This window comes from Bipolaris zeicola (assembly GCF_000523435.1).
Source record: "Bipolaris zeicola 26-R-13 unplaced genomic scaffold scaffold_23, whole genome shotgun sequence".
Lineage (NCBI taxonomy): Eukaryota > Fungi > Ascomycota > Dothideomycetes > Pleosporales > Pleosporaceae > Bipolaris > Bipolaris zeicola.
The window spans coordinates 34632-58443 of NW_006912072.1; the positions used below are offsets into that span (position 1 = coordinate 34632).

A 23812-nucleotide genomic window follows, 5' to 3' on the forward strand; every position below is an offset into this window, starting at 1 on the left:
CACTGACTTGCATCCTCTCGAAGGATTCTGTGTAACATGGAATCTTGGCCATTCTACGTCTGCCACGTCACTATCTGTTGGAGGTTGAACTTATGCTGCAAGGCTGAACCTTAGTTGTAAGGCCGTACTTTAGTTGCAAGGCTGGACTTTAGTCGCAAGGCTGAAATCTGGCTGCAAGGCTGAAGTTGTGGCGTTCCAGCAAGAGAGAAATGACCAGCGATATGTTTACACGCCTGTCTACTCAACACCCTCCTTCTGCAATCTTTCTGGGTTGTCCTATTAGCTCATGGTAAGCTGCATCAAGGACGGGTCATGGAGACTGATGGCGTCCACTTCATCATCTTTGTATGAAGCCTCAACGTTCATTTGTGCAGCGTCCGTTTGAGCGGAATTACAAAGTCTGGCCGCAAATATGTATATAAGATGTCGGAGTGTATTGCTTGATATCGGTTTCCATATATCATCCAGCCTCAATTACATCACGATTCAACACGATTGTCCCTGAAAATGTCGTCCGACTCTACGCGTAAACCTCTCGGTGGTTCTGGTCAGAAGCGAAGCAATGGAACTCGGTAAGTGTTATAGTAGCTTCGCCTCCACATCTCACCAACGGACACAGTACCGATGGCGATATACCATCCCCTACCGATGGCGATATATCATCACCCCAGTTAGCTCAAAAATCAGCTCAGTCGCCCGATTTTGAACTCACTCAGGGATCTTCGACGCATAAAGGAACTATGACGGCCACTGGAAAAGGTTCGATTGTGTCAGGCAATCGCGCGGATGGTATTAAGTCAGGAAAGGTCAAGCAGGATGGATCAGAATACCATGCTGCTATTGTTTCCAACGACAATGGAAGCATTATCACGGGGAATTCTGCAAATGGACGCCCAACTATATAATAAAAATAGGTAGAATTCAAAGTTTGTTCTTGTCGTCTGGTTTGGGTAGTATCGATCCCTGTGATGCAATCGAGTCGAGCGACGAGGCAAGCACATAATAGTACTTCAGATAAGCATGAGAGCCTCTGATCGGAAAGAGGAGCTAGACCACAGCTCCAGTAGCTATCACACAAGTCTGCAGAGCTCCGCAGCCGATTCCAAGGCCTTCAGGCAAATTGTCATCTGTGGCCACGGGGGCGACGGCTGCCAATTACTGCCCTCCCAGCCCGGGCTGTGCAAGTGGCACAGTGCCCGGAACCTGCTCCCGCCTGTTATTTCGCGGCTGAGCGAACTTAGGACAGGCAACAGCTATGCCATGACTCTCTGGCACATAAGTAATCGAATTCTTGTGATTTCGTTCATAGCTCCTAATCTGAATCTCTTTATGTCGCTACGATATCCGCCTGCGCAGCCGGAGAGCAGGCGATCTAGCGAAGAGCATATCCGCCAAAGAAGTTCCCGTTTTAGTAATACTCGCGCTAAAGGTAGAGCAAATGTCTTCCAGGGTAACCTTTGGTTCAACTTTTCCGGCCCCTCCAGTAAGTCGGCCTCTAACGCTACTAGCACCTCGCAGAAATTCCATGCTCACACCACGAAGGCTCTTCAGCGGCGACTCGACCTGATTTCGAGGGCCACTTTGCGCATGCTGCGTTCGAGCCCGTCAGAGCGTTCGTCCCACGAAGCAGCCTGCACGACCAGATACACATGCAACTTGCCCGCGTTGCTACAGACAACAGCACTAAGATGCTCGCGGTGTGGGGGCTAGGTGGTGCAGGCAAGACGCAACTGGTGCTAGACTACATGCACAAACATCGCGAAGAGTACGATGCGACGTTCTGGATCGAGGCCGGGCGTAAAGAGTCACTGGAGCGCGACCTTGTACGCCTGTACCAGACGCTGCTTGTGTTGCACACCCCCGCTGGGGCATATTTGGAGACGACGATCAGTGTAGAGCATGCCGTGACTGGAGTGAAGAGCTGGTTCGCGCGTCAGCAAGGGCGATGGCTGATGGTGTTTGACGGCGCCGATACAATTGAGGACGCAGAGGTAGACGGCTACATCGATATCAGGCACTTTATCCCCAGTGCATCATCTCTTGATGTCATCATCACAACTCGTAGCAGCAGGGCGAGCGGTATATCGCGTCTGAAGGGGGTGCACGTGGGCGAGATGGAGGCAGGGCAGGCAGTTGAGCTGTTCCAGAAGTATGCATTCATACCGCAACTTGATGCGACTGTTAGAGATGAGGTAATGCGTATTGTTAAGAAGCTTGGGTGTCTAGCACTGGCTGTCACGCTTGCTGCCACATACGTGGGATCGACGCCGCGGCTACAGAGCAACGTCAAGGCGTACCTACCTGAATACCAGCAGCGACGACAGGAGCTGCTTCAGCGCAGACCAGAGAGCCTGTTGCACCAGTACAACGCGAGCGTGCTGACGACGTGGGAGACGTCGCATGCTGCCGTTTCCAGCCAGTGTATTGAGGCTTCGGTTCTCATAACAGTACTATCATTTCTAAGTTTCGACGACATATACCTTAAACTATTCTGTCCCGAGACTGAGCAGGGTGGTGTGAAAAAAACAGACGAGACTGGTGTAAGCTGGAAACGCCTGGTTTCGCCGAAGCAGCTAGTAACCAAGTACAAGATCGAAGATTGGTTTAAGGAGCTTGAGAAGTACTCACTCATACAGTGGAAAGATGAGCAGCAGGCCTATGTGATGCACAAGCTAGTGCATGCTTGGGGATACGAACGGCTTACGACAGAAGAGAAGGACAAGTACAGTCAGGCAGCATTTGGGCTTGTGATGGAGGCGATAGAGGGCTGTGGTTGTGCACCAGACAACAAGCTTCGTCTAATGCCGCATGTGATGGCCAATCTTGCCATTACGCTGAGAGAGCAAGGAAACGTCAACAAGAAAGCAGAGATGCAGAGGGTGGTGCTAGAGAAGTTGATGCGGATCTTAGGCGAAAATGACCCTCACACAATTTGGGCGATGAATAGCCTTGCCAACACACTTAAACAGCAAGGACAACTAGAAGAGGCAGCAAAGATGCAAAACAAGGTACTAGAAAAGCAGATGCAGAACTTAGGTGAAGATCATCATAACACAATCGGGGCGATGAATAACCTTGCCAATACGCTTAGAGAGCAAGGACACCTAGAAGCGGCGGCAAAGATGCAGGAGAAGGTGCTAGAGAGGCAGATGCAGGACTCGGGTGAAGCCCATCCTTGCACAATCAGAGCAAGGCATAATCTTGCTGCTACGTATAGCGATCAAGGATATCTAGAAAAAGCGGTGGAGATGCAGATAGGAGTGCAAGAAGAATGCAGGCAGATCTTTGGCGAAGATGATCCTGCTACTGTCAAGGCGACACGCAACCTCAACATCACCCTCAACCGGCAGAAATTAAGAAAATAACAGTCCCCTTAGCCAGATACAACAATACAACCCTCGTTGATTCTCCCTTGATATTCAGGTGAACCCTACAGTCTTAGTACGGCTTCGTCGAAAAAGAAGACGCGGAAATACTCAATAAATGACCTTTATTCTACGCTGCAAATTATCATTTACTATGCCAAGATATCAACGACACAAAAGGCTCTTGCTAATAGCAAGCCTGTTAAACACAGCTAGTTACACTACCACCAAGTAGACAAAAAAACAAAACCTAGGTGTACTCCAGTTAAGCCACCACCTAATGCAATTTTGTTTTCTAGACGTACTCTCTTCACCCCACACAAACATCACCCTCAAAAAACCAGAAAAGCGCTACCGTAAACACCGCAGCCAACTACACAAAAAATCCACCCAATTCCCATTACCACGCAACCCATCATCCTTCATCCAACTGGGTGGGACTACACCAACAAACCGGCACGCAGTTCCCGCCCCCGAATAATCGGCCCGATTGCGCATCCCCCCTCCTCCCGCCGCAATAAGTATATGATTGGAGGAAGAATTCATGCAGAAAGCTAACAAGTGCACTTTTTTGGTCTGCTAACAAATGATTACTGTGTACTATATGCAAAGAAAGGGACGGGAAGTTGGGAAAAAACTGGACTTGAATGGGGATCCCGAAGAACGGAAGACAAGTATTTTGACTCGTAATGCTGTATTGCTTTCTGTACTGTAGAGATCCTATTCGTAGTCAAGAAAAGCCACACAGTTAGAGCGAAATTCACGTGTATTTTTATTCTCATTACGGGAGTCCAAAGATATACTGATGGTCATGATGATGAATGTGTTACTTTATTACGTATACTGCCATGTCCCCGTTTTCCCAAGTCATATAGAGCAAGAAGAAGGTAGTGGTTCATGGCACTGTGATTAAAAGATTGATAGTTGGGAAAACCCCAGTATTTCCTAAACAGACATGATAATATATCCATTTCTCATGCCCACCCCAACCAAAAACATTGTTCGTTATCGTTGAGGATTTTCATTTCAGCGAGTGGGATAATAGGCCAATGTCCATCATACAAACATTTATACGGCTTCCTTCTCGGTGCTGACAATCTTTGTCTCGTGCTCGACACCCGAGGAGCCATCTCCAGACAGAGCAGTGAGACCGAGCTCGCGGTTGATTTCGGCCATGCGCTCCTGGTCCTTGAGTGCGGTTCCCTCGCTGCCGAAGATGGTGTCCATTTCTTCAAGGGTGAGACGCTTGGTCTCGGGGACGAGGAACCAGATGAAAGCTGCTCCAAGCGTGGTGACGAGACCGAACAGGATATAAGTTCCGTATGTGATGCTCTTGAGGAGATCGGGAGTGATTTGACCAATGATGAAGTTGTTCATCCAGTTGGACGAGCCACCGAGAGCGGTACCATATGGACGAGTGGACAGAGGCCAGATTTCTGCAGAAATGAATTAATTTTGGTGTGCAAAATGGCTTCAGGCGCAAGACGACTTACCGGCAATCAGAATCCATGCACAAGGACCCCAGGAGTATCCGAAATGAATGACAAACAGCCAGACCATGACGACTGCAGCCCATCCAGCAGCCCTATGGTTTTCGAAATCGTTGATGTTCTTGGCGAGAATGACGGCGATGACGAAATGGGAGAAGGCCATGCCCAGAGCACCAACAGCCAGAACGGGCTTGCGACCAAGCTGATCAATGTACAAGACAGCGGGAATTGCTTTAATTTTGTTAGTACTGTGATTTCTCTATCTGATTGAGAAGAAAACTTACTGGCAATGAACATGACGATTCCAACCACACCGGTAGCGAGGAGGGATGTAGTGTTGCCTACCAATCCAATCTGCTGGAAAATGACGGGAGCATAGTAGAGAACCTATTATCGAATGGAAATTAGCCAGAGTCGCACAGAAAAATCCTGTAGAATCAATACGTACAGCGTTGATACCAGTCCATTGCTGGAAGAACATAGTGACGGTGGCAACGACGACTCGCTTGAACATGGCCTTGGTCTTGAAAAGGGAGGCAATGGCCACAAACTGGAGCTTGAAGATGTTCAGGGTAGTCTGCTCCTGGAGGTGAGGGAAAGACTCGGCAACAGTGCGCTTCTCAAACAGAGACTGTGCCTTGATTTCGAGAAATTCAAGCTCAATGAGCTCGTGGTCAGTTGGCAGGTTGCGGAGAGAAGCGAGGTTGTTGCGGGCCTCCTCTTCACGGTCGTGGTGCATCAACCAACGTGGGGAGAAAGGCATCCAGATCATTCCGATGAGGAGAATGAACGCTGGGACGAGTTGGAGGCAGATAGGGACGAGCCATGCTGCGTTTGACTGGGTCTGGAGAGTGGTGCCACCGATGTAGTTTGTTCCGTAGTTGATCCAGAAACTGACCATAATACCGAATGTGATGGCAAGTTGCTGGAGCGCGACGAGAGCACCACGGACCTCGCTGTTCTGAGTAAGTATGCTGTTTATATGATTTACGCGAGATTTACTTACGGAGGCGCGCATTCACTGTTGTACATGGGAACAATGGTGGAGAGAGCACCGACACCCATACCGCTGTGATTTGTTAGTGCAAATATTCAAAGTTATGGAATTTACGCAGACGAACGTGATGAAACGACCAGCGAGAATTTCCTCGTGTCCGCCAGCGATGGCAGTAATCTGGATGACAACACCGATAATGAATACAACGGTGGAGATCAAGATGCCGTACTTTCGCGAGGCAGCCTCAGCGATGAATCCGGACATGATGGCACCGAACCAAGCACCAAGTTCCAAAATGGCAGTCAGCCATCCCTTCTTGGTAGCGTTGGCGGTATAACCATCGGTTTCTGTTGCGTGTCAGTGCGAGTGCATATATGACCGAGTGGTGACTACATACGCTTCTCAAACGAAGGCATTTGCAAGATGCCACTGAACATGCCCTGGTTGTATCCGTAAAGCACACCACCAAGACAGGCAAACATGGCAATCAGGAAGACCTTTCCATTCTTGACAAGAGCCGCTGGACCACTCTTGCCCATGAGGGCTTGACGCCTTTGCAGCGCGACATCAAAGCCGGCTGTAGGAGCACCTCCACCAGCCATAGCGATAGTTGGTATTGGAACTGCGGGTGGTGTTTGAGAGAGAGCGGAGGAGAGGATGGCTGAGATTACCCCAGGTTATCGGAAATCTTGCCAACATGCGGTGCAGGCGCCATCTTATGTAGGATGCGGAGAAGGTGGCCTGCCCACATCACATATCATCCAGCATCCCGGTGATAGGATCATTGCAGCATGGAGCATATTGGTGCCACAATTATTCCCAGATCGGCGGGAGGCTATGACCGGTAGATGCTCTTTAGCCCTTTAAGCATACCAAGGCTAAACGCCTCTTCGGCTGCAGCTTCGCAAGCAGTCAGACGAGGGCAGCAAGGCCGACAATTGGACACTAGCAACAATGTAATCCTCCGCGGTCCCCGCAATGTCCGTCCACCTATGTCGGTGTCGTACGCTCGGATCAGCGCCAGTGCCTCTTCCAGACGCAAATTAGGCTAAATGGCAGCCAGCCCGAGCATCCTGAGCCGAGCAGAATAAGCTTTGAGGACGGCGTGCAACGGTCCTCATGGCAGATCCAATCCACGGGCCGCTTCCTGACAGGCGCGCGCCATGCGTTTCCAATCATGGCCTTGTTTAGTTATTCTCTGTTGTTGGAGGTGGAGGCGGGAGGCCGAACGCCTAACAATGGCTAAAAGGACATGTTCATGTGAGCAGGACCTAGACCCAACAATACTTGCCACTCGCAGCCATGCCACACAGCTATCGGGCCTCGGAGACGACCATGCGAATGTGCTTCTAGCCCTTTTGCTCATCTTGAATTCCGTGGAGCAATACGACCTGACCCATCCATCCATCTCCTAGTGTCGTGAACGAGGCAAGGTCATTTAAAATTGTGCCGGTGCACTTCCGAGTCAGCGGTACCGCGTTGGAAATTGCGACAGAAGAAAAGGAAAATCCTAGGGAATGCTCCGCTTGCGCCAGAAATGAATTTAATATAGTTGATGCAGATGCAACGTGGGTGGGTGATGGAGAAACGGGGGCCCACGGGGAAAAAAAGTATGTCGACGGACCCTTGCGCGCCCCACGCGTTTCTCCTTCCTGACGCGTCGTACCTTCCACAACGTACACCAAGCCATTACCAGCACCCACCCACACCAACACCGAGTATCCACCCAAAGTACCGGCATCGTGAACAATCATGGCTGTTTCTATCTTTCAGAGGAAGAAGGACCTCGGATACCTTGTCTTTTTCGTCATACACCTGCCGGTCATGCTGGGTAAGTTCATGATTCATTTCATCTCTCTTCACATGGCCATGCCATCTCCTACCAGCATCACCCCGTGACACTAGTAGAAAAAGTAAATTCCTGTCATCTTACCATTTTCGGAATCAATTATCCGCGGACTACCCACTGCATGCTCTCTTCAGCCCTGTCGTCAACATGCTCGCATAAACCTCCTCACGTTGCACAACCGCAAAACAATTCCCAAGACAATGGCCACACACCCCTCCTCTCAACCCCCACTGTTCCGAGGAAATCATCCACAATCATCATCATCATGCACCTCCTTGCAAATCGTCCCCTGGCCACCACCCCGCTAACCCTAACCCAGCATTCGACCTGACAGGCTACTACCCCCTCTCCATCAAACCCACGTGGATGGTCACTATCCGCGAATGGTACGTCGCCACTTATGGTGACCGCTTCTTCTACGCCACCCCAACCTGGTTCTCCGTCGTCACTTTCCTCGAACTAATCTACCATCTCCCCGTCACCCTCTGGGCTATTCCCGCTTTGCTGCGCAATGACCCGCGTGTACCCTTAGTCCTGCTGGTTTTTGCGCTCGAAACGAGTATAACGACGCTGGTGTGCGTTTCCGAGATGCTGAGTTGGGAGGAGTTGACTCCGGCGCAGAGGGGGCTGCAGGGGTTGGGCGGTATGTATGGTGGGTACTTGGTTGCTGGTAAGTCTGAGGCGCGTGGCAGGGATGTTGGCGATGGTAATGCTAACGAGATGTAGGTATCTTTATGATGCTGGATTGCTATGCGAGGTTGGATCAGATGATTGCGAGACAGCATAAGGGGTTGGAGCCCGTGACTAAGAAGAAGCTGTGAGCTTAACAGTCACATATTGTGTCAAAGATACGTACGCATCGTATGAAGCATACGGCAGGGTACTTACAGGCATACTTAAGCTCCAAGTTACTTATCTTGTCTTGCGGGAGATATTAGAATAATTCAGTACGGTGCTAGGAAATCACTGCAAGCGTCAAGCCTTGTGGATTGCAGGTAGGTAAAATTGCAACACCTAATATAGAAAAGAGGAGTACACATGTCAAATCAATATTCAAGAAAATAACGTCATTTCGATACATTTTTTTTTTCAACCCGACATTGTCCCTACGCCGTGTTCCCACACAAGCATTCCAGAGAGCAAAATGCCATCTTCGACTCTGACGACCAAATACGAGAGAACCTCGCAACGTATAACCCAAACGCCATTTGAAACAACAAAAGATAGAGATAATAAAACCTAAACCAGAATCCAGAAAGGAAATTCGTAAAGAAGAGAGAAATACCTAGATCAGATTGTACCTAGCCCTCTGAGCCACTGTTTTTTTTTTGTGTTAATATTCTTTTCCCATCTCCTCGCCAACTTAATAAAACACCCTACCCCCCTCGACCTCGCCCTCGCCCTCCCCCCTCGCCAACTGCACCAACCTCACCTTCTGCGCCTTCCCCTCAAACTCCTCCCCAAGCCGCATAACGCACGTAAACAGTACATTCCAGCCATGCACACCCGCCGCATAAAACGCTTCAAGAACCGCAGCTTCGCGGCTGCCACACTTGATCAGCTTATAAATATGGCGACCTTTATAATGCACTTCTTGCGGGAACGTGTGGTCAGCGTCAAAAGTGCTGATGACAAGGCAGTACACGAGGGGCATGGAGTCAGACTGTGCGAGACTGGTGCTTTGGTACTGGGAGCCGGTTGAGCTTGCGGCGTCGGTGCCGCGAGTGACGTCGTCGAGGAGCGTCGTCAGCGCAGCCGAGGCCCATACTTTGGGAAGTTCAAGACTTAGAGGCTTTGCGTGGGGCACGGCGAGGACTTTGTCTTGCGGGGTGGAAAAGGGCTCCGTGTCGACTTTGGGGGGCTTGGAGGAAGACGACTTGCTGGGCTTTTCGTACCAGATTCCCGTGTCGGCGTGCCGCAGGAGCCACTCGTATTCTTGGTAGTCGGCCGCGTAAGCTTGGTGGCGCATGAGGAAGACGTTGCGCCGAAAGGGTACGATGCGGACTATGTGGCTTGAGATGTCGTTTGTGGGGACGCCGAGGGAGCGGGCGGGGATGAATTGGTGGGCTGTGTTGACTTCCCATTCTGGGATGAAGGGGAGGTGGTCGAACGGTGCTGGGGGTGGTGGTGGTGGAGGTGGTGGAGGCGGAGGGGGAGGCTTCAAGTGGTTAGAAATTGGAGATAGTAGAAGCAATATAAGAACATACTGATGGTTGAGAATATGGATTGAAAGAGGTATGGAAGGTCATAGGCTGCATGCTACTAGGTGGTGCCGACTATAGAGTATTTAGCTAGGTTCCTATGGTGCATCAACCATATATTTAACTTACAGGCGGAGGAGGAGGCGGTTTTATAGCCTGGTATTGAACTGGGCTTATACGTTTCCCACCACGTTCCGGTATTCTGCGGCTTTCTGACCGTCCCAAACCGTTTTTCTCGGTATCATTATGTTCTTTTGTGAGGGGAGGCTCTGGGTTTGGATCGGTACTGGCTAGCTCTTTGTTTGCTTTTTTCACCCAGTGGTCTACAAATTGCTCATCCCGCTTCACTTCTGAGCTATGCCACCCGCCTTTCATGCCTGAAGGATGCACCCTCATGGAGCTGTCTGTTGAAGCCGGACTCGGAGCTCTGCGAGGTGGCTCGCAATTCTCATGTCCACAGTTGTCGAAGCAGGTTGATCTGGCGGCGGGAGAACGAGGATCCCACGCAGGCTCTCGGCGAGGCTTTGCTTCGGGACCCTGCGGATCAGTCGGATTGCCCTTGATGATTGACGAAATTAAACTCATTGACGGACCACTCTCAATGAGAACTATGTCTTCATCCATGAAACCGAGAATGGATTCGACAACTCTTGGTTTGGAGAGTGGTGACGAGAAGAAAGGTGTAGACTGCTCGAGTTGGTATTTCAATGTTTGTAAGCAGGAAGTGGAGATTTGACACCGCAGAGGACGTGGCCTACAGTTCCCAATTAAATATTGGAAATTCGCATTACGGTTGGTCCTACGTAGGCCATCCCTCAACGAAGAATACAAGCCAGTGCGAAATAGGCTAGATAGCCCCAACTGTCCTATGACGACTACATTTCAAGATGCATACGGTGAGGGGAACTGGCCCGGCGAGCTGGTAAGTCGGCTGAGCCCTATGTGTGCGAGTGCCTCCGAGGAATCCTGAGGACACGTCAGTAAGCCCCACGTATTCTGAAACAATGGTGACCTTCCTCTGGCATATGAACATACTCAAACGCGTTTTACAAGGCGGTTCCTTCTGAGCAGTTTCCAAATCGGTGTTGAGATGGCCCATATCGTAGGCAGATCAATATTTTGAGGGCTCGCTGATCACTTCGCTATATTGGGGTAACCATAGATTTATTCCGGTCACACAAGAACTAAGAACGTCAAAACAAAGCTGCAGATTCGCTTCACTCTGCAGAACCTGGAATTTCTAGGTAGCATACGTGTTACTGCCAAGAACGAGCACTGACGTACAGGTTACTGAATAGAGAACTTATGCAGTGTAAAGTAACCCGGACTTATTAGATGCAGCATACCCGACATTCGGAGGACTGACAGGCTGCAAAGGAACCTCATATGTGAGAAAGTTGCCGAAGTGGGAATACGTTAATACCTGTAAGCCCCGAGTGAGAGTGTTGGCAGTATTTATATCTAGTAAGCGATGTTGTAGCACCACCCAGTTTCAAACAGGATATGGCTGTTTGATCCTACTGCTAAACGGGAAATCCTCGATCCCTGCAACAAACCGCGCTGTAATTTTGCCCGGTGAATTCATTGGACGGCTACAAGATCAAGGAAAAGAATACGATCGCCAGGTGTTATGCACAATGTGGCTCAGTCTAAGTTTCCACTAAGGCAAGCCAAAAAGTCTGGAGCTTTAGTTGCCAACACGGTGATTCATTAGCTGTTCATCTTCCCCACAAGTTCTGTGAGCTGTCGTGTCTGACGAAATAGTCCGGCCGGTATTCTTACCTACTGTGCAATTCCCGATAACTTGTAGCATTTTCCAAAAGTTGAAATTCACGCCCTTTAGAGGATCCGAAGGAGTCGGATGATAATGCAGAACGTAGCACACATCTGAGGTGTGAATTCTGCAGGTTGCATGCATCTGCAGTTGCTACACCGCCTTGTTGTGTCATCTCTGAAGATAAGCCGGTCGGCGGAGCGATGGCTAAGGAATAATAAAACATACGAATATAGAGAGTAGATGGGACTGAAAGGTAAAGAAACAACTTAAACATGGGACCCACTCACATACGTGGCTGATGATACATAGGTGTATGTACACTAAGTACACATGGTCATGCAAGGCACAGAAGCGCTACGTAAGCGAAATGAGGCGACGCCGGAAGATCAGTTCGATCCTTGCCCTATGTAGGCGGAAGACTGATCTTGGGGCAACCAAAGAAACATGGTGAGAGAACGCATGCCATGTTGAAACGAGATTGCCTTATCTACGCCCAGGGCGTGTGAAACTGAAGCAAACCTCAGCAGCTCAATCATGATTCGACAAGAATTGCAGACCATTCGCGAGGGATGTGGTAGGTGCAAGTTTCTTGCGTGAACCAAAATTGATCTACAACAGATGGTTACACGATCTACAGATAATGTCTCCGCAATGGTAATGCCCCGGGCCTTGTTCTAAGTGTAAAATGAAGCAATGGGAGTGTCAGCCAACCATAGTGTTTCCGGTGAACTACCATGGTGCAAAAAACGACCGGACGTTGCCTACCTCTTAGACAACCAACATGCCTACCAAACACCTATACAGCTCCAATACTGAATAGTCGAGTGCGAACTTCACCAAAGGTGCATTTAGCAGGTGACAAGACAGTACAGCCACCACTACAATATGCACGTGCACGGATAAGGCTAGTGCGCCAAGCACTCCCGAGGCTTGAAGGCCGGCGTCATCGTAGCTCCCCAAGCTGCAAGCTCACATACGACTCCACACCGAAGCCATCAACGCCGTCGCCAGCTCGTTGTCGCACGCAGCCCTCCAACGACCTAAATCAATACCGTTTCGCGTCGATAACCCATCGCGTCACCTCCATACAAGGAACAGACAACCCACGCGCATCCCCAACCAAACACATCCAACAATGGCGAACGGGTATATACCACCCAACCCCGACCCATCCTATTCAAGCAAGAACAGGAAAAAACTAATACAAGCAGCTGGGCCCCCATCATCGGCCTCATCGTTGTCGTCATCTTCTGCGCCGCAGCCTGGGTTCTAGCGCCAAAGGGCGAAAACCAGACGTACGTTTACCGCACCATCCCCTCGTCCAAGACGGCCTCGACGCCATCCAAGCCCTGTCTGCGCACCAAAGTCTCGTCGCAGAATCTCGGTGCTGCTGCTGCCGTCGACGACCAAGACGACAATGAGAGGAAGCTGCGCGGCGGCACACCGGGGACGAAGCGCGTACACTTTGCATATGATGGCGAGACGTGCGCCACGTATACTGCTGCTTCTGAGAAGATGACTTGAGAGCGAGAAAGCTAGTTACAGCAAACAGGAGCATCGGTGGCGGGGCCGCGGGCGGAAGGCAAGATGGGGAGAAAAGGATACTTTTGGCTAACTTGGCTGCGAACAGGGTTTGGCGATCTACTCTTGTGCTTTCTGCCGCTGCCATGTACATCATGTGGGCTATTACTTTCCTTGCACAGCTTCATCCACTCATTTCGCCCGTACGAAACGACCTGCGACCAGAGTTGAACGGGGGACGCTAAACGGTAATATGTGTGCACGATCACACGTATGAGGGAGTACCGTGGCTCAAGATAAGCTGGAGCGGGCAATCAGGAGTATCAGCGTATGCTGAGAGGCTGCGTTGTACAAGAACGAGCTTTATGCTGAGGAATGGTGCCGAAAGGAGCTCGACATACACGGTTGATGCTGAACATGTGGAATCTCGCGCGCATTTGCACATTTGGTTTGGCGCATTACGGAATACTTCTTCTTTTTCTGCTTTTCGGCGTGTACGAATATCAAATGGGGTATCATATCATTGCTTGAACATCACCGACACATGCATTTCCGGCTCGTGCCCTTTATGTCAAGACGAACTAATCGCATTGCTTGCCCAACCCCAGAGCGTGCTAGCTACCGTCCATTCACTCAAATATCCTTCCCACCCTGTCCCTAGCCCAGCTGCCCGCAGTATCGACCATCCCACAAGCATTCTCATTCCCGCCCCAACACCCACCAGGATTCCCGCTCTAAAATACCCACAATCCATCAAGATCTCCAGCGCTGCAATATTATTCACAATAACCGCGCAACTCACCGCCGTCGCCGAACTCGGCAAATCGTATTCCCAGACAATAAGTAGTATAGGAAAAAGCTTCGTACAAGACGACACGAGCAGCGCCGTCGACAGCGGCGTCGGATTCGGAAAATACGCAATACACCTCTGCCATAGCCTCCTCAGCACACCCGGCAAGCCGGCAGGATTATACGCGCAAAGCAGACGAATCGGCAAGTGAAACGCCAGCGTCGACAGCGTGACGAGGCCCAGAAAAAACAGATACTGGAGACCCAGCGGATACGCCTGGAGCACCATCGCATTCGTAACACCGCTATGCAGGGACCCCAGCGCCGACGCGTTCGGGGGTGCTGTAAAAGGGGATAAGAGGGGCGAATCAGCAGGCAGCGGAATCTTCTCGATGCGCGCCCATGTGAGGTAGACGTCGAAGAGGAGGAGCAGGATGCCTAGTCGAAGGATGGAACGCTGGTTGCCGCCCTCTATATTAGCATACAACTCCATTATCAACGTTTACTACTTCCCTCAAGATCGTATATATGTACGCATGGACATGAAGGAATATCAGGGATAGGGAAGAACTAACGTCGAACCTATCATCACCCCTCTCCAACCGATTAAATAGTAAATGCCGGTACACCTCAGCTTTGATGAGCACGAGGTCAATGAATAAGACGACGAAGTCGTGTTCGACGTATTTGTCGGCGAATTTCTTGCAGTGCGGGCATTGTGTTAGGCGGACGCCTTTTCCGAGGGCTCGGTCGTCGGCTTTGGAGTAGGTCGTGTAGAGCGTGCGGACGGGGGTGCGGCAGGAGATGCAGATGGGCATTGTTTTCGACGGTGTTTGCGGCGAGGTGGGGTTGAGTTTTGATTATGCTTGAGAGAAAGGGGAGGTTGGGTTCACATTGTGTGTGGGCGAGGTTAGAGCTGAGGAGAGCTGCTGTAACGAGTGTTGTTGTTGTTGGGGATTGTGGAGGACGGTAATGATGTTTGGGGAAAGTGGCTTTGGCGGGGATTAGGGTGGAGCGAGCTACTTATGTCCGATGCGCTCTTACATTCTCATCACTAGCATTCACGACTTCAAACCACTGTTACCATCCAATTATGAGATCTTTGATTCAGACAAAAATGAGTTAGCTTGGATTCTGATTCTGCCGACCTCTTCTTTATGTCCTGAGAAAAATCTGGCTATAACCACACTCATGCTTTTGACGCCAGTATCCCCCTCCCTATACTGATGATACACCTATTCAACGCCTCGCGCTGCAAGAATGGTAACGCACAAAAAAACCCAAATATACAATCATCGTTCCCGTATATCTTTGCAACCTTCCAACTGCATTTCCTCCGCCATATAGACATTTAGCGAGCAGCTTCCTCGACAACAGCGTTGATATCGCGCGCCCTCTGAATCCATGACTGATCATCCATATCTCGTCCGAGAACATCGCTGCCCAGGATGATGCGCATAACATCAGCCAATCCAATTGCGTTCTCAGGTCCACCGAAAAGCGCGCCTGTTCGCCGGCTGACGGTGGCCCACTGCTCGACAAGGTAAATGATCCACTTAACGAGCAGCTTGCGGTTGCGGCCTGCGAAGGGGGGTTCTTGCGCATACCACAGTGCCTCGAGCGTAGCGACCAGACTTTCGAACGGCGCGTTCAACTTGAGGAAAACGTCAATCGGCCACGTAAGGTTAGCATTCAGCGCCAAGTTCTGAGCGTTGGGCGCGTTGGCGTCATGGACATAAAACTCCAAGTCATACTGCAGGACTAGCTGCAAAACAATATTCACAGGGAACACGTTGTCGTTGAGGTTGGTGCGGTGGCCAAGATCCTGGACTTTCAGTGAGACAATCTCCCAAGGCGCGGCCTGACGGTCGGCAACAGCGTTCCGGTGGGTTTGGTCAATCAGGTTGGTCCACGTTGAGCGAATATCCGGTACGCTACGGTAATCGGCAGCATGGTAAATGAGGAGGCAGATATCGTAGTAACCTGCTTGGTCGGCGTAATCATGGTAGAGCTAGGACATGTCAGTAAACTCATCTTTCATATGCCAAAAGAAACTCACCTCATCAAGAGGATGGATTTGGCCATTGAGATGCTCAATGACGTCTTCCCTCCGCTTTCCGACAAGTCGCTCGTCGCCCTTGATACGCTGCAGCACATCGTCTTGGATGTTGGCAATATCAAGATGATCGCTAATGTTTCGCAGCAATTCTTGCCTGGTCTGGCGGTTGCGTACTCCTGTTTCTGAAAACCCAGTCATACGCGTCGATGCATTCGCCTTGGCTCGGGACAGGTATTCTATTCTCTTTTCTAGTGTCAGAGGTAGAGTGCTCTTCGCAAGCTGGAATTGTGTCTCCGCCGCACTGAGGTAGTCATTGTAATGAGCGTAGTAGCGCCACAGCAGATCCGCGTGAGCTAGGTTCGTGTCAGAGCTCTGGCGCAGATAGTCGACTACGAACGGAGAGTTGATCTCCAGCAATCGCTCAGCCCATCCATTTTGCATGTACCAGTCGTACAGATAGTTTTGGAAGACTTCGTCATCTGAGTTGTTGATCTGCTCGTACGCTTCGTGTTTGCGACGAGTGACCTGGGAAATAACACCATCGGGCACAGGCCCTTGGGTGTTGAAAGCATGATCGACAGCCTCGATCACATTGCAAACGAGCGTGTAACAAGAAGCGCGCTGTTCATAAAAGTGACGTCGTGGGTCGCTCGCATCGCCGACGTGATCACGGGAGTCACGTACCCAAGACAAGGCCTTGTTACCTCGGTCCCACTCTTGAGCAACCTTGAGGGCTAGTCTGATGGCACCTAAGTTGTGTGTGTTAGAGCAAGTCAAAAATGTACAGATCTACTCAACTTACCAGCATAGAACTCGAGCTGGATATACTGATCAACAGTGGCGGCCAAGTTCTCGTAGCTCAGGCTCTTTGCCACTTGTTCGAACAATCTCAAGCTGTCATTGAGCAAAATACGTCCACGCTCAGCATTTGCACCCATGTCAGCAGCCTTCTTCAAGCTCTCCTGAGCCTTGAAGATGACCACGTCATCTGAACTACAGAAGCTGCCACACTTCCTCCGTAGGGCCTCAGCAACTGACTCAACATTTGAACCCTTAGCAATGTTGCGGTTAACAATAGCCTTGACCAACTCCCTGGCAATTTCCCTGCCCTCTTTGATGGAGAAGAGACCCTGGAAAGTGAGTTGACGAACTCTTGTTTGGAGTTGGGGATCTGCTAGCAGGACCAGAATATCCTCCAAACGCTCCTCGAAGAGCACAAGAACAAAAGAGATGCCCTCGACAATGTTGTTAACCATTTGCAACAGGCTAGTGAGCGCTCTGTTCTCGCCTTGGAGCTCGACCTCTTCTTGTCGTGATGTTGCACGTCCCAAAGCCTCTGGGCCAGCCAATCCTTCGATGAATGACTTGTTCGATTCCAAGAATTCCTGAAGTTGGGCCAAACAACGCTGTACCTCCTGCAACTTGGTGATCTTGTGAGTCGAGGTAAGAGCCGGTCCAGTTGAGGTGGCGGTCTCTGTGATGATGGGAGTATTCCAGATCGATCGAACAATGCGAGCAACGTACATGGCAATACCATCGTGACGTGGTGACGCGCGGACGTTCTCTACGCTCAAGCCTTCTACAGTCGCACTCTCGGTGAGATGCGCCTTGCCGCCAAACTCAATGAACACTCTACGAGCAAAATCAAGCACTTCGGGATCAGTGACTTTGGCGATTCTTGAATCCGGTCCAACATCTGAACCTTGACCACAAGCAACAGCCAAAGCTGTGGCTGAAGTTTCGGCCAGACCATATTGCTTTGCCAGCTTACGAATATCGGCTTCGGCGCCCTCGGGACCTCCGCTCTTGACAATCGAAGCAAAAATGTCCACCAGTCTTCTGCGTCGAACAGTTTCGATACCGTTCGATGTGATGATGGCATATTCGCACAGCGGCTTGTCAAACTGGGTAGCGAGCTCGTTGCCAAAGCCTAGAGGTTCGTTCCTTGCCGAGAATGGTTCGGACACCAGGCCGATATCCTGCACTCTTCCTACGAGTTCGGTAAACAGGCCAGTTTCGGTGTATCGCGGAGGTTCTGAGCTTTCCCTTTGACCTAGTAGTCCGGAGTGGGGCGCGGAAACAAACATGTGATGGTTCGGGTCATTTGGCGACCTAAGGACGAAAGAGAAGAAGGCACCAGGGGGGTATCTAATTCCAAGTTTAGTTTCTCTCAGCCATCTTGATTCAAAACCGACTACTGTGCCTCCTTGGTATGGCTGTACTTGGGTGGAATTGCTCTGGGCCGAGGGCTGACCGTCGTTTGGCGGGAATCGAATGTGCCGTAATTGCATACTGCTTGGCGCGCTTATGTTGTTTGCGCTCCATTGTCCTCCAGACGTTGTGCTCAGATACAATCTGCAGCCTGAAGATGTGATTGCCATTAGAGAGAGATTGTCCGCCTCTGTGCTAGAAATGGGACTCAAACTGACAATCTGCATCTTGTCCAGCACGCCTGTCGGTCGTACAATGTGCCCACACATAGTCTCAATCTGTGTGCGTGTTCGAGTCAATGCGCTCTCCAAAACATTTGGCGCGCGCATATAGTAGACCTTGATGGTTCCGTTGGTGGAGAGCGTGTAGAGAACGTTCCGGGTGTCATCAATGGCCATTTGCTGGATACCAGCTTGTCGCGTCGTCCCATAGAATGGCAGTGCCGGTAGGCCGATAGAAGTGGTAACATGGTTGGTCTTGCTGCATTTGCTGGAGAACCACTTGTCCTCTTGTTGGTAGTTGAGCTCGTATACGTCCTCTGTTTGTCCATCACCAAAGAAGATGCGCCCTGTCGTATCTGAACCAGCGATTGCAGTCACATTGATCTTCCTGACTGATGTAGACAATCCTGTCCGGTACATTGTGATGCCGTGCACTCCCTCGGACCCCCGTTGACACTCTACAGCAATCAGAAAAATGTCCGACACGGTTGCGACGACAAGGAGGTATTCGATGGAGGGCACAAAGACACCGGCACGCGGCTTGACCAGCTTCACACAGGTAATGTTGCTGGGTTGCTCTTCAAAACCAACGAGCTCGGGGTTCGGGTGCGTGTAGTCCCAAAGATAGACCTGGTTATCAACTACAACCCAGGCGTGGTTGATCTCAGCGAACAGGCCCATGCTCGTCGACATTTGCGTGTGGTCCACCTGCTCGAAGACGGCCTCGGGGAGCTTATACGACCGCAGTTTTTGAAAGGGCGCCCATGCCGGACCACTCGGTATCTCATATTCACCAGAGATGCCCTCTGGACCATTTCATTAGCATCTCGACTAGCCTGTTCTGCTGCTGCCAGCTACTCACGTCCAATGTATGCCTCGAGGGCTGGAAATCTGTTGTCTCTATCCAGCATGCTGTTTATAGTCCGCGATGCGCGATCGATGGGACTCTCTGCTGGGGGTGCAGGCAGCACTTGCTGTTGCTGCTGTTGCTGCGACTGTGGTTGCGACATGGAGCCTCTCCGTGCAAAGCCAGGTCGGTTTGGAGCCGGCGTGTTGACAAAAGCGCCGGGAGTAGGTCGCTGCGGCGTCGCGGGCGCCATTTGAAAAGCCATGATGGGCAGTGTTTGTGTCGTGTTAGAAGGCTGCGCTGCGCTGGTCGCGGCTCGTGGAAGGGCGAGCTTTAGGTGGAGGTTGGGGGAACGCGCCGGGGATACGACGTGCACATTAGCTGCGCGCTATTACTGAGGGGACTAAAATGACAAGGAGACGCGCAAAGAAGAAGATTAAGCAAGAGGATTGGAGCGGTTCGCGACGCTGGGTCTCGGGTACAAGCTGCAAAAGTGACGAGCGACAACAAAAGGTTGTGCTTGGCAAAAGACCAGGATCAGTAGTCGGACTAGCTGGGTCGCTCGCGTCTGAGCGCGTTTTTTGTCCCCCCAAACTTTTTTGGTCCCCATCGCCCATTGCATTGTCCAACCAACGACGCTGTTTGATACAGTCACTGGCCTTGTTCAAAACTACATCCACCGGCCATGTCACTCTTCCGTGCTACACTGCTGCAGAGGCAGCTTTTTGCTCCTGCTCGCGTTACATGCATCCGCTATGCGTCTACTTCGGCGCCGGAAAACATTGTACTCCCTCGCCTACAGACGGACCTCAAAATCGCCATGCGGTCCAAGAACAAGCCTGCGTTGAACACGATCCGTGGACTGCAGGCCGAAATCATCAATGCCTCTAAGACGGCCAAACCCATCACCACTGACGGTGCCCTTTACTCGTTGATCCAGAAGCAGATCAAGGCTAGCTCGGCATCCATTGAAGAATTCCGAAATGCCAAACGGGAAGATCTGGTGGAAAAGGAGCAGCAAAACTTGGATATTCTCAAGGCGTATGCTGACGAGATTCCCACTGTCAGCGAGAGCGAGGTTGACTCGCTGGTGATGAGCGTGGTGGAGGGACTGGAGGAGGGCAAGAGGAACTTTGGCAGTGTCATGGGCAAGGTCATGGGAGCAGTCAAGGGCCGGCCGCTTGATGTCGAGTATGTGACGAAGAAGATACAGGAGGCTGTGGGGGCAAAATGAGTCAGGTGACGAAGCTATTACGAACAAAACGGCCGGACGACTTGTACGAGTACTGTATGTGTATGAAACGACATAGATTGCAGACACGGCTCTTCATGGTGAAATGGGGCAGGTCAAGACTCGGCTGGGTTTCCATATGCTGAGGATGTGTCTTGGACAGCAATGTGTGTCCGAATGCTGCATGTGTTGATGCCCATGGGAGTTGGGTTCGGTAGTATCTGCGTGTGAGCTGTGGGGACGGGGCAGTGGCGACAGGCAGTTCTGACAGACGGTTGTTCCCTATGCAGCCGACGCCGTGGGCCGACGATAGATATTCCCTTGGGGTTGTGGCTGAGAAGGGGCTAGTAGTGAGTAGGCGGATGACTGCGCCGCGGCCCACGTGCATGGCCGGCCAATCTTCCAAGGTTGGTGGTCAGCATGACGTCACTGGCAGCCAACAACCTCGTTACTCATCCGGCCAACATGGCTGCCATCCAATGCTGAGCGTATTCACGGCCTGCCTGTAAGGATAGCCTGGGCACAACCCATGCTTCTGGAGTGAAAGGGCGCGGTTCCTGTCTCTGTTTGACCTCATGATGCGGCAGCCAATGCAGCCATGCCCGCAGCACAGCCGACATGCCCAACGATAGCGCCCAAGTCTTGTGCAGCTCCCATGAAACTGCACGACGAGTAACGCAGTGACAAATGAGAGACTAAAAAGCCTCCAGGGGACATGGCATCCACCCATGGCACGGTCCAGCGACCAGGCCAGAACGCGACAGAAAGGCCTCCATGTGCGGGCGCCGATGACGAAGCCTGTCGCGAATCCTGCATCCATAGCCGGCCGCACCCACACCCTCCCTCACCTTCACCCTCCAGACTGTCTGGGACCTAACTCCTTTATAATCCTGCTAATCCACTTCTCCCTCCCCTTCTCATCCTTTGTGTCGCTGACTTGGCTCTCGAGTACACACTCTCGTTACGTGTAGCCAGCCCTTGACCTGGGACACACAAATACATCTAAAGCCGATAGCCCCGCACCACTCCCTCTCACACAACGTCATCGCCCGCAGACCAACAAGCCACGCAATTCCCCTTAACCATGTCTGTCTATCGCTCCTCGACCGGCAACTTGGATCGCTTTGAGGAGCCCCCTCGTGGTGGTGAAAGATGGGACCGCGACAGATTTGAGCGTATGCGACGAGGCGGCGGCGGTGGTGGCGGCAGTGTTCGTGGTCGCCCTGATGATTACGAACACTACCGCTACCAAGAGCACGACCGCTACCCCGGAGGCCATCGCGATGTCGACATCCATGAAGATCGCGCCCGTCGTGGCCCGGCTGTCATAGAAAGAGAGCGTTTCCACGAAGACGAACGCTACGACCGCCCTCCGCCGCGTCGTGCCCCGGCCGACTTGTTCCATGAGCCCACGCCGTCCGAAATCGCCAACCAGGCTCTCGCGCCCTACCGCCGTAGGTCGGTTATCGACAGGGACATCGACATTGATATTGACATCAACGAACGACGCCATGTTGCCCGCCCTCCTAAGCCCTCCCGCCCGCAGTATATCCGTCGTCAATCGTCCCTAGACACTTTCGACCGCAAACCCATGCCTCGATATGGCGATGTCGAGAGAATCGAGAGATATGAGACCCATGAATACCGCCCACCAGCCAACGTTCCCATCCCACTTCCTATCCGGGAGCGTCGCAGGTCACCTCCTCGCCGCTTCCATGATGAGGACGATTTCGAGGAAATCAGGTTCGACGACCGCAGCTCAAGGGGCCGGGAGCGGGAGGATTACCGCGAGGTCGAGGTTCACCGTGAGAAGAGCAGAGTGCGACGAAGCAAGAGCACTGCCGCAAGATCGACACGCAGCTCTTCAATTTCCAGCTTTGAAGAAATCCAGCCTTCCAGAGCAACCTGGGGCAAGAAGGGCAAGACAAGACTCCCTAAGCGTCTGGTGAAGAAGCAAGCCGTTATCGATCTCGGATACCCGTACGAAGAAGAGGTATGTCACTCATTACTATGTTTGGGCTGTTGCTGACTGTCATAGGACGATTTTATCATCGTCACCCGGGCGCTCGAGAAAGAGCACATTGACGAAATCATTAAGACTAGTGAATCTTACAAAGAAGGTGCGTATCTCACGCCCAACTCAAGACCTTTTCTGACAGTCTGCAGAGAAAATCACATATGTGTACGAGGAGAACGTGGAAGAACATCCACCACCACCAGCATCTGTTGCGCCGCCAGCATCAGTCGCACCATCGGTTGCACGGCCAGCGTCCGTTGCTCCGCCCCCACCACCACCTGTGGTTGAGGTGCCTCCTCCACCCCCGTCTGTACACGCACCGCCTCCACCTCCTCAAGTCGTGTATGCCCAACCTCCCCCACAAGTCATCTACGCCCAGCCGCCCCCATCTCACCATGCTCCAACTGTCTACGCACCATCAGAGCGTGCTCCATCTCCATCAGTCCACGAGCACGAGCGTTACGTAGAGATCGACCGCTCAGCTTCTATCCATGGTCCAGCCACTGCCTTCCTCCCCGAAGGCCGCCAAATCGTCCGCCGCGACGATCGCCGAACCGAGCGCGAGATTCGCGAAGAAATCCGCTCGCTCGAGGAAGAACGCCGTATGCTCAAGTATGAGCGCGAAGGCGACCGCGAGTACGAATTCGTTGAGCGCGCTCCCAAGAGGGAAGTCATGCGTGTTGACAGAGACCGAAAGGGTAGGTTAGCCCTTGTTCGCTCGGCCCATTAAAGAACCACTTCGTTGATATGTATTTTTCCACGGTTATAGTTGTCATCAGAAAGGATCGGCCCAACCCTAAGATCGTGGCCCTGGCTATGGGCGCACTTTCCTGAGCTGCGTAGTTCGACACTCGCTTTCTCCCACTAACCCTGGAGTTGGAGACACGACTTTTTAATGATATACCCAACGAACTCGGACGACCCTTTTGGAACTTTCTGGAGTAATCATGGGCTACAATTTTTTTATTTACGACTAGATGTTGAGAGATTCTCTTCCTTTTTCCTTTGTATATACCACGGGGTTTCTTTTTTCCTTTTCTTACTCGGTTGATCCGAATGGCGTACACGATAAAGGTAATGCTCATAACGGGTGTCTACGACACGTCCAGAGATGAGCAAAGACGAAATTTGTGTACGATTAAAGAGAACTTTTAACGAATATCACGAATGTCGACGATTAATTATAACGTTTTTTTACATGATTGGCCTGCTAGATGCATCGTTCTATGATAGTCAA

The 23812-nt window shown here is 51.4% G+C and overlaps 12 protein-coding genes across 12 annotated transcripts; 8 read left to right on the forward strand and 4 right to left on the reverse strand.

The window, feature by feature from the left end:
- Positions 1 to 507: 507 nt before the first annotated feature.
- On the forward strand, positions 508 to 905 carry COCCADRAFT_2365 (uncharacterized protein; the record flags this gene model as incomplete). Its single annotated transcript, XM_007710904.1, has 2 exons — positions 508 to 572; positions 620 to 905. 2 exons carry the CDS (start codon positions 508 to 510, stop codon positions 903 to 905), a joined length of 351 nt encoding a protein of 116 aa, XP_007709094.1.
- Positions 906 to 1329: 424 nt separating this feature from the next.
- On the forward strand, positions 1330 to 3365 carry COCCADRAFT_34058 (uncharacterized protein; the record flags this gene model as incomplete). Its single annotated transcript, XM_007710933.1, has 2 exons — positions 1330 to 1483; positions 1543 to 3365. 2 exons carry the CDS (start codon positions 1330 to 1332, stop codon positions 3363 to 3365), a joined length of 1977 nt encoding a protein of 658 aa, XP_007709123.1.
- A 690-nt stretch (positions 3366 to 4055) lies between these two features.
- Positions 4056 to 4256, forward strand: COCCADRAFT_87900 (uncharacterized protein; the record flags this gene model as incomplete). The annotated part of the gene is made up of 1 exon (XM_007710957.1): positions 4056 to 4256. A coding segment is annotated over one exon (201 nt), but the record flags the coding sequence as incomplete, so codon positions are not given.
- A 177-nt stretch (positions 4257 to 4433) lies between these two features.
- COCCADRAFT_87762 (uncharacterized protein) lies at positions 4434 to 6454 on the reverse strand (the record flags this gene model as incomplete). The annotated part of the gene is made up of 7 exons (XM_007710958.1): positions 4434 to 4801; positions 4859 to 5086; positions 5140 to 5242; positions 5304 to 5811; positions 5862 to 5924; positions 5977 to 6199; positions 6250 to 6454. 7 exons carry the CDS (start codon positions 6452 to 6454, stop codon positions 4434 to 4436), a joined length of 1698 nt encoding a protein of 565 aa, XP_007709148.1.
- A 636-nt stretch (positions 6455 to 7090) lies between these two features.
- On the forward strand, positions 7091 to 7267 carry COCCADRAFT_87970 (uncharacterized protein; the record flags this gene model as incomplete). Its single annotated transcript, XM_007710959.1, has 1 exon — positions 7091 to 7267. The coding sequence occupies one exon, from the start codon at positions 7091 to 7093 to the stop codon at positions 7265 to 7267; it is 177 nt and encodes a 58-aa protein (XP_007709149.1).
- Positions 7268 to 7604: 337 nt separating this feature from the next.
- Positions 7605 to 8522, forward strand: COCCADRAFT_34060 (uncharacterized protein; the record flags this gene model as incomplete). Its single annotated transcript, XM_007710934.1, has 3 exons — positions 7605 to 7683; positions 8021 to 8371; positions 8428 to 8522. The coding sequence occupies 3 exons, from the start codon at positions 7605 to 7607 to the stop codon at positions 8520 to 8522; spliced, it is 525 nt and encodes a 174-aa protein (XP_007709124.1).
- A 542-nt stretch (positions 8523 to 9064) lies between these two features.
- On the reverse strand, positions 9065 to 10277 carry COCCADRAFT_87956 (uncharacterized protein; the record flags this gene model as incomplete). The annotated part of the gene is made up of 3 exons (XM_007710960.1): positions 9065 to 9859; positions 9909 to 9977; positions 10032 to 10277. 3 exons carry the CDS (start codon positions 10275 to 10277, stop codon positions 9065 to 9067), a joined length of 1110 nt encoding a protein of 369 aa, XP_007709150.1.
- Positions 10278 to 12814: 2537 nt separating this feature from the next.
- Positions 12815 to 13445, forward strand: COCCADRAFT_2370 (uncharacterized protein; the record flags this gene model as incomplete). Its single annotated transcript, XM_007710905.1, has 3 exons — positions 12815 to 12825; positions 12891 to 13163; positions 13310 to 13445. The coding sequence occupies 3 exons, from the start codon at positions 12815 to 12817 to the stop codon at positions 13443 to 13445; spliced, it is 420 nt and encodes a 139-aa protein (XP_007709095.1).
- A 326-nt stretch (positions 13446 to 13771) lies between these two features.
- Positions 13772 to 14807, reverse strand: COCCADRAFT_87945 (uncharacterized protein; the record flags this gene model as incomplete). Its single annotated transcript, XM_007710961.1, has 2 exons — positions 13772 to 14446; positions 14565 to 14807. 2 exons carry the CDS (start codon positions 14805 to 14807, stop codon positions 13772 to 13774), a joined length of 918 nt encoding a protein of 305 aa, XP_007709151.1.
- A 533-nt stretch (positions 14808 to 15340) lies between these two features.
- Positions 15341 to 19592, reverse strand: COCCADRAFT_2371 (uncharacterized protein; the record flags this gene model as incomplete). Its single annotated transcript, XM_007710906.1, has 4 exons — positions 15341 to 16000; positions 16049 to 16797; positions 16851 to 19286; positions 19343 to 19592. The coding sequence occupies 4 exons, from the start codon at positions 19590 to 19592 to the stop codon at positions 15341 to 15343; spliced, it is 4095 nt and encodes a 1364-aa protein (XP_007709096.1).
- Positions 19593 to 20012: 420 nt separating this feature from the next.
- COCCADRAFT_23661 (uncharacterized protein) lies at positions 20013 to 20561 on the forward strand (the record flags this gene model as incomplete). Its single annotated transcript, XM_007710926.1, has 1 exon — positions 20013 to 20561. One exon carries the CDS (start codon positions 20013 to 20015, stop codon positions 20559 to 20561), a length of 549 nt encoding a protein of 182 aa, XP_007709116.1.
- A 1081-nt stretch (positions 20562 to 21642) lies between these two features.
- Positions 21643 to 23305, forward strand: COCCADRAFT_87781 (uncharacterized protein; the record flags this gene model as incomplete). The annotated part of the gene is made up of 3 exons (XM_007710962.1): positions 21643 to 22551; positions 22597 to 22678; positions 22725 to 23305. The coding sequence occupies 3 exons, from the start codon at positions 21643 to 21645 to the stop codon at positions 23303 to 23305; spliced, it is 1572 nt and encodes a 523-aa protein (XP_007709152.1).
- Between the last annotated feature and the right edge of the window lie 507 nt (positions 23306 to 23812).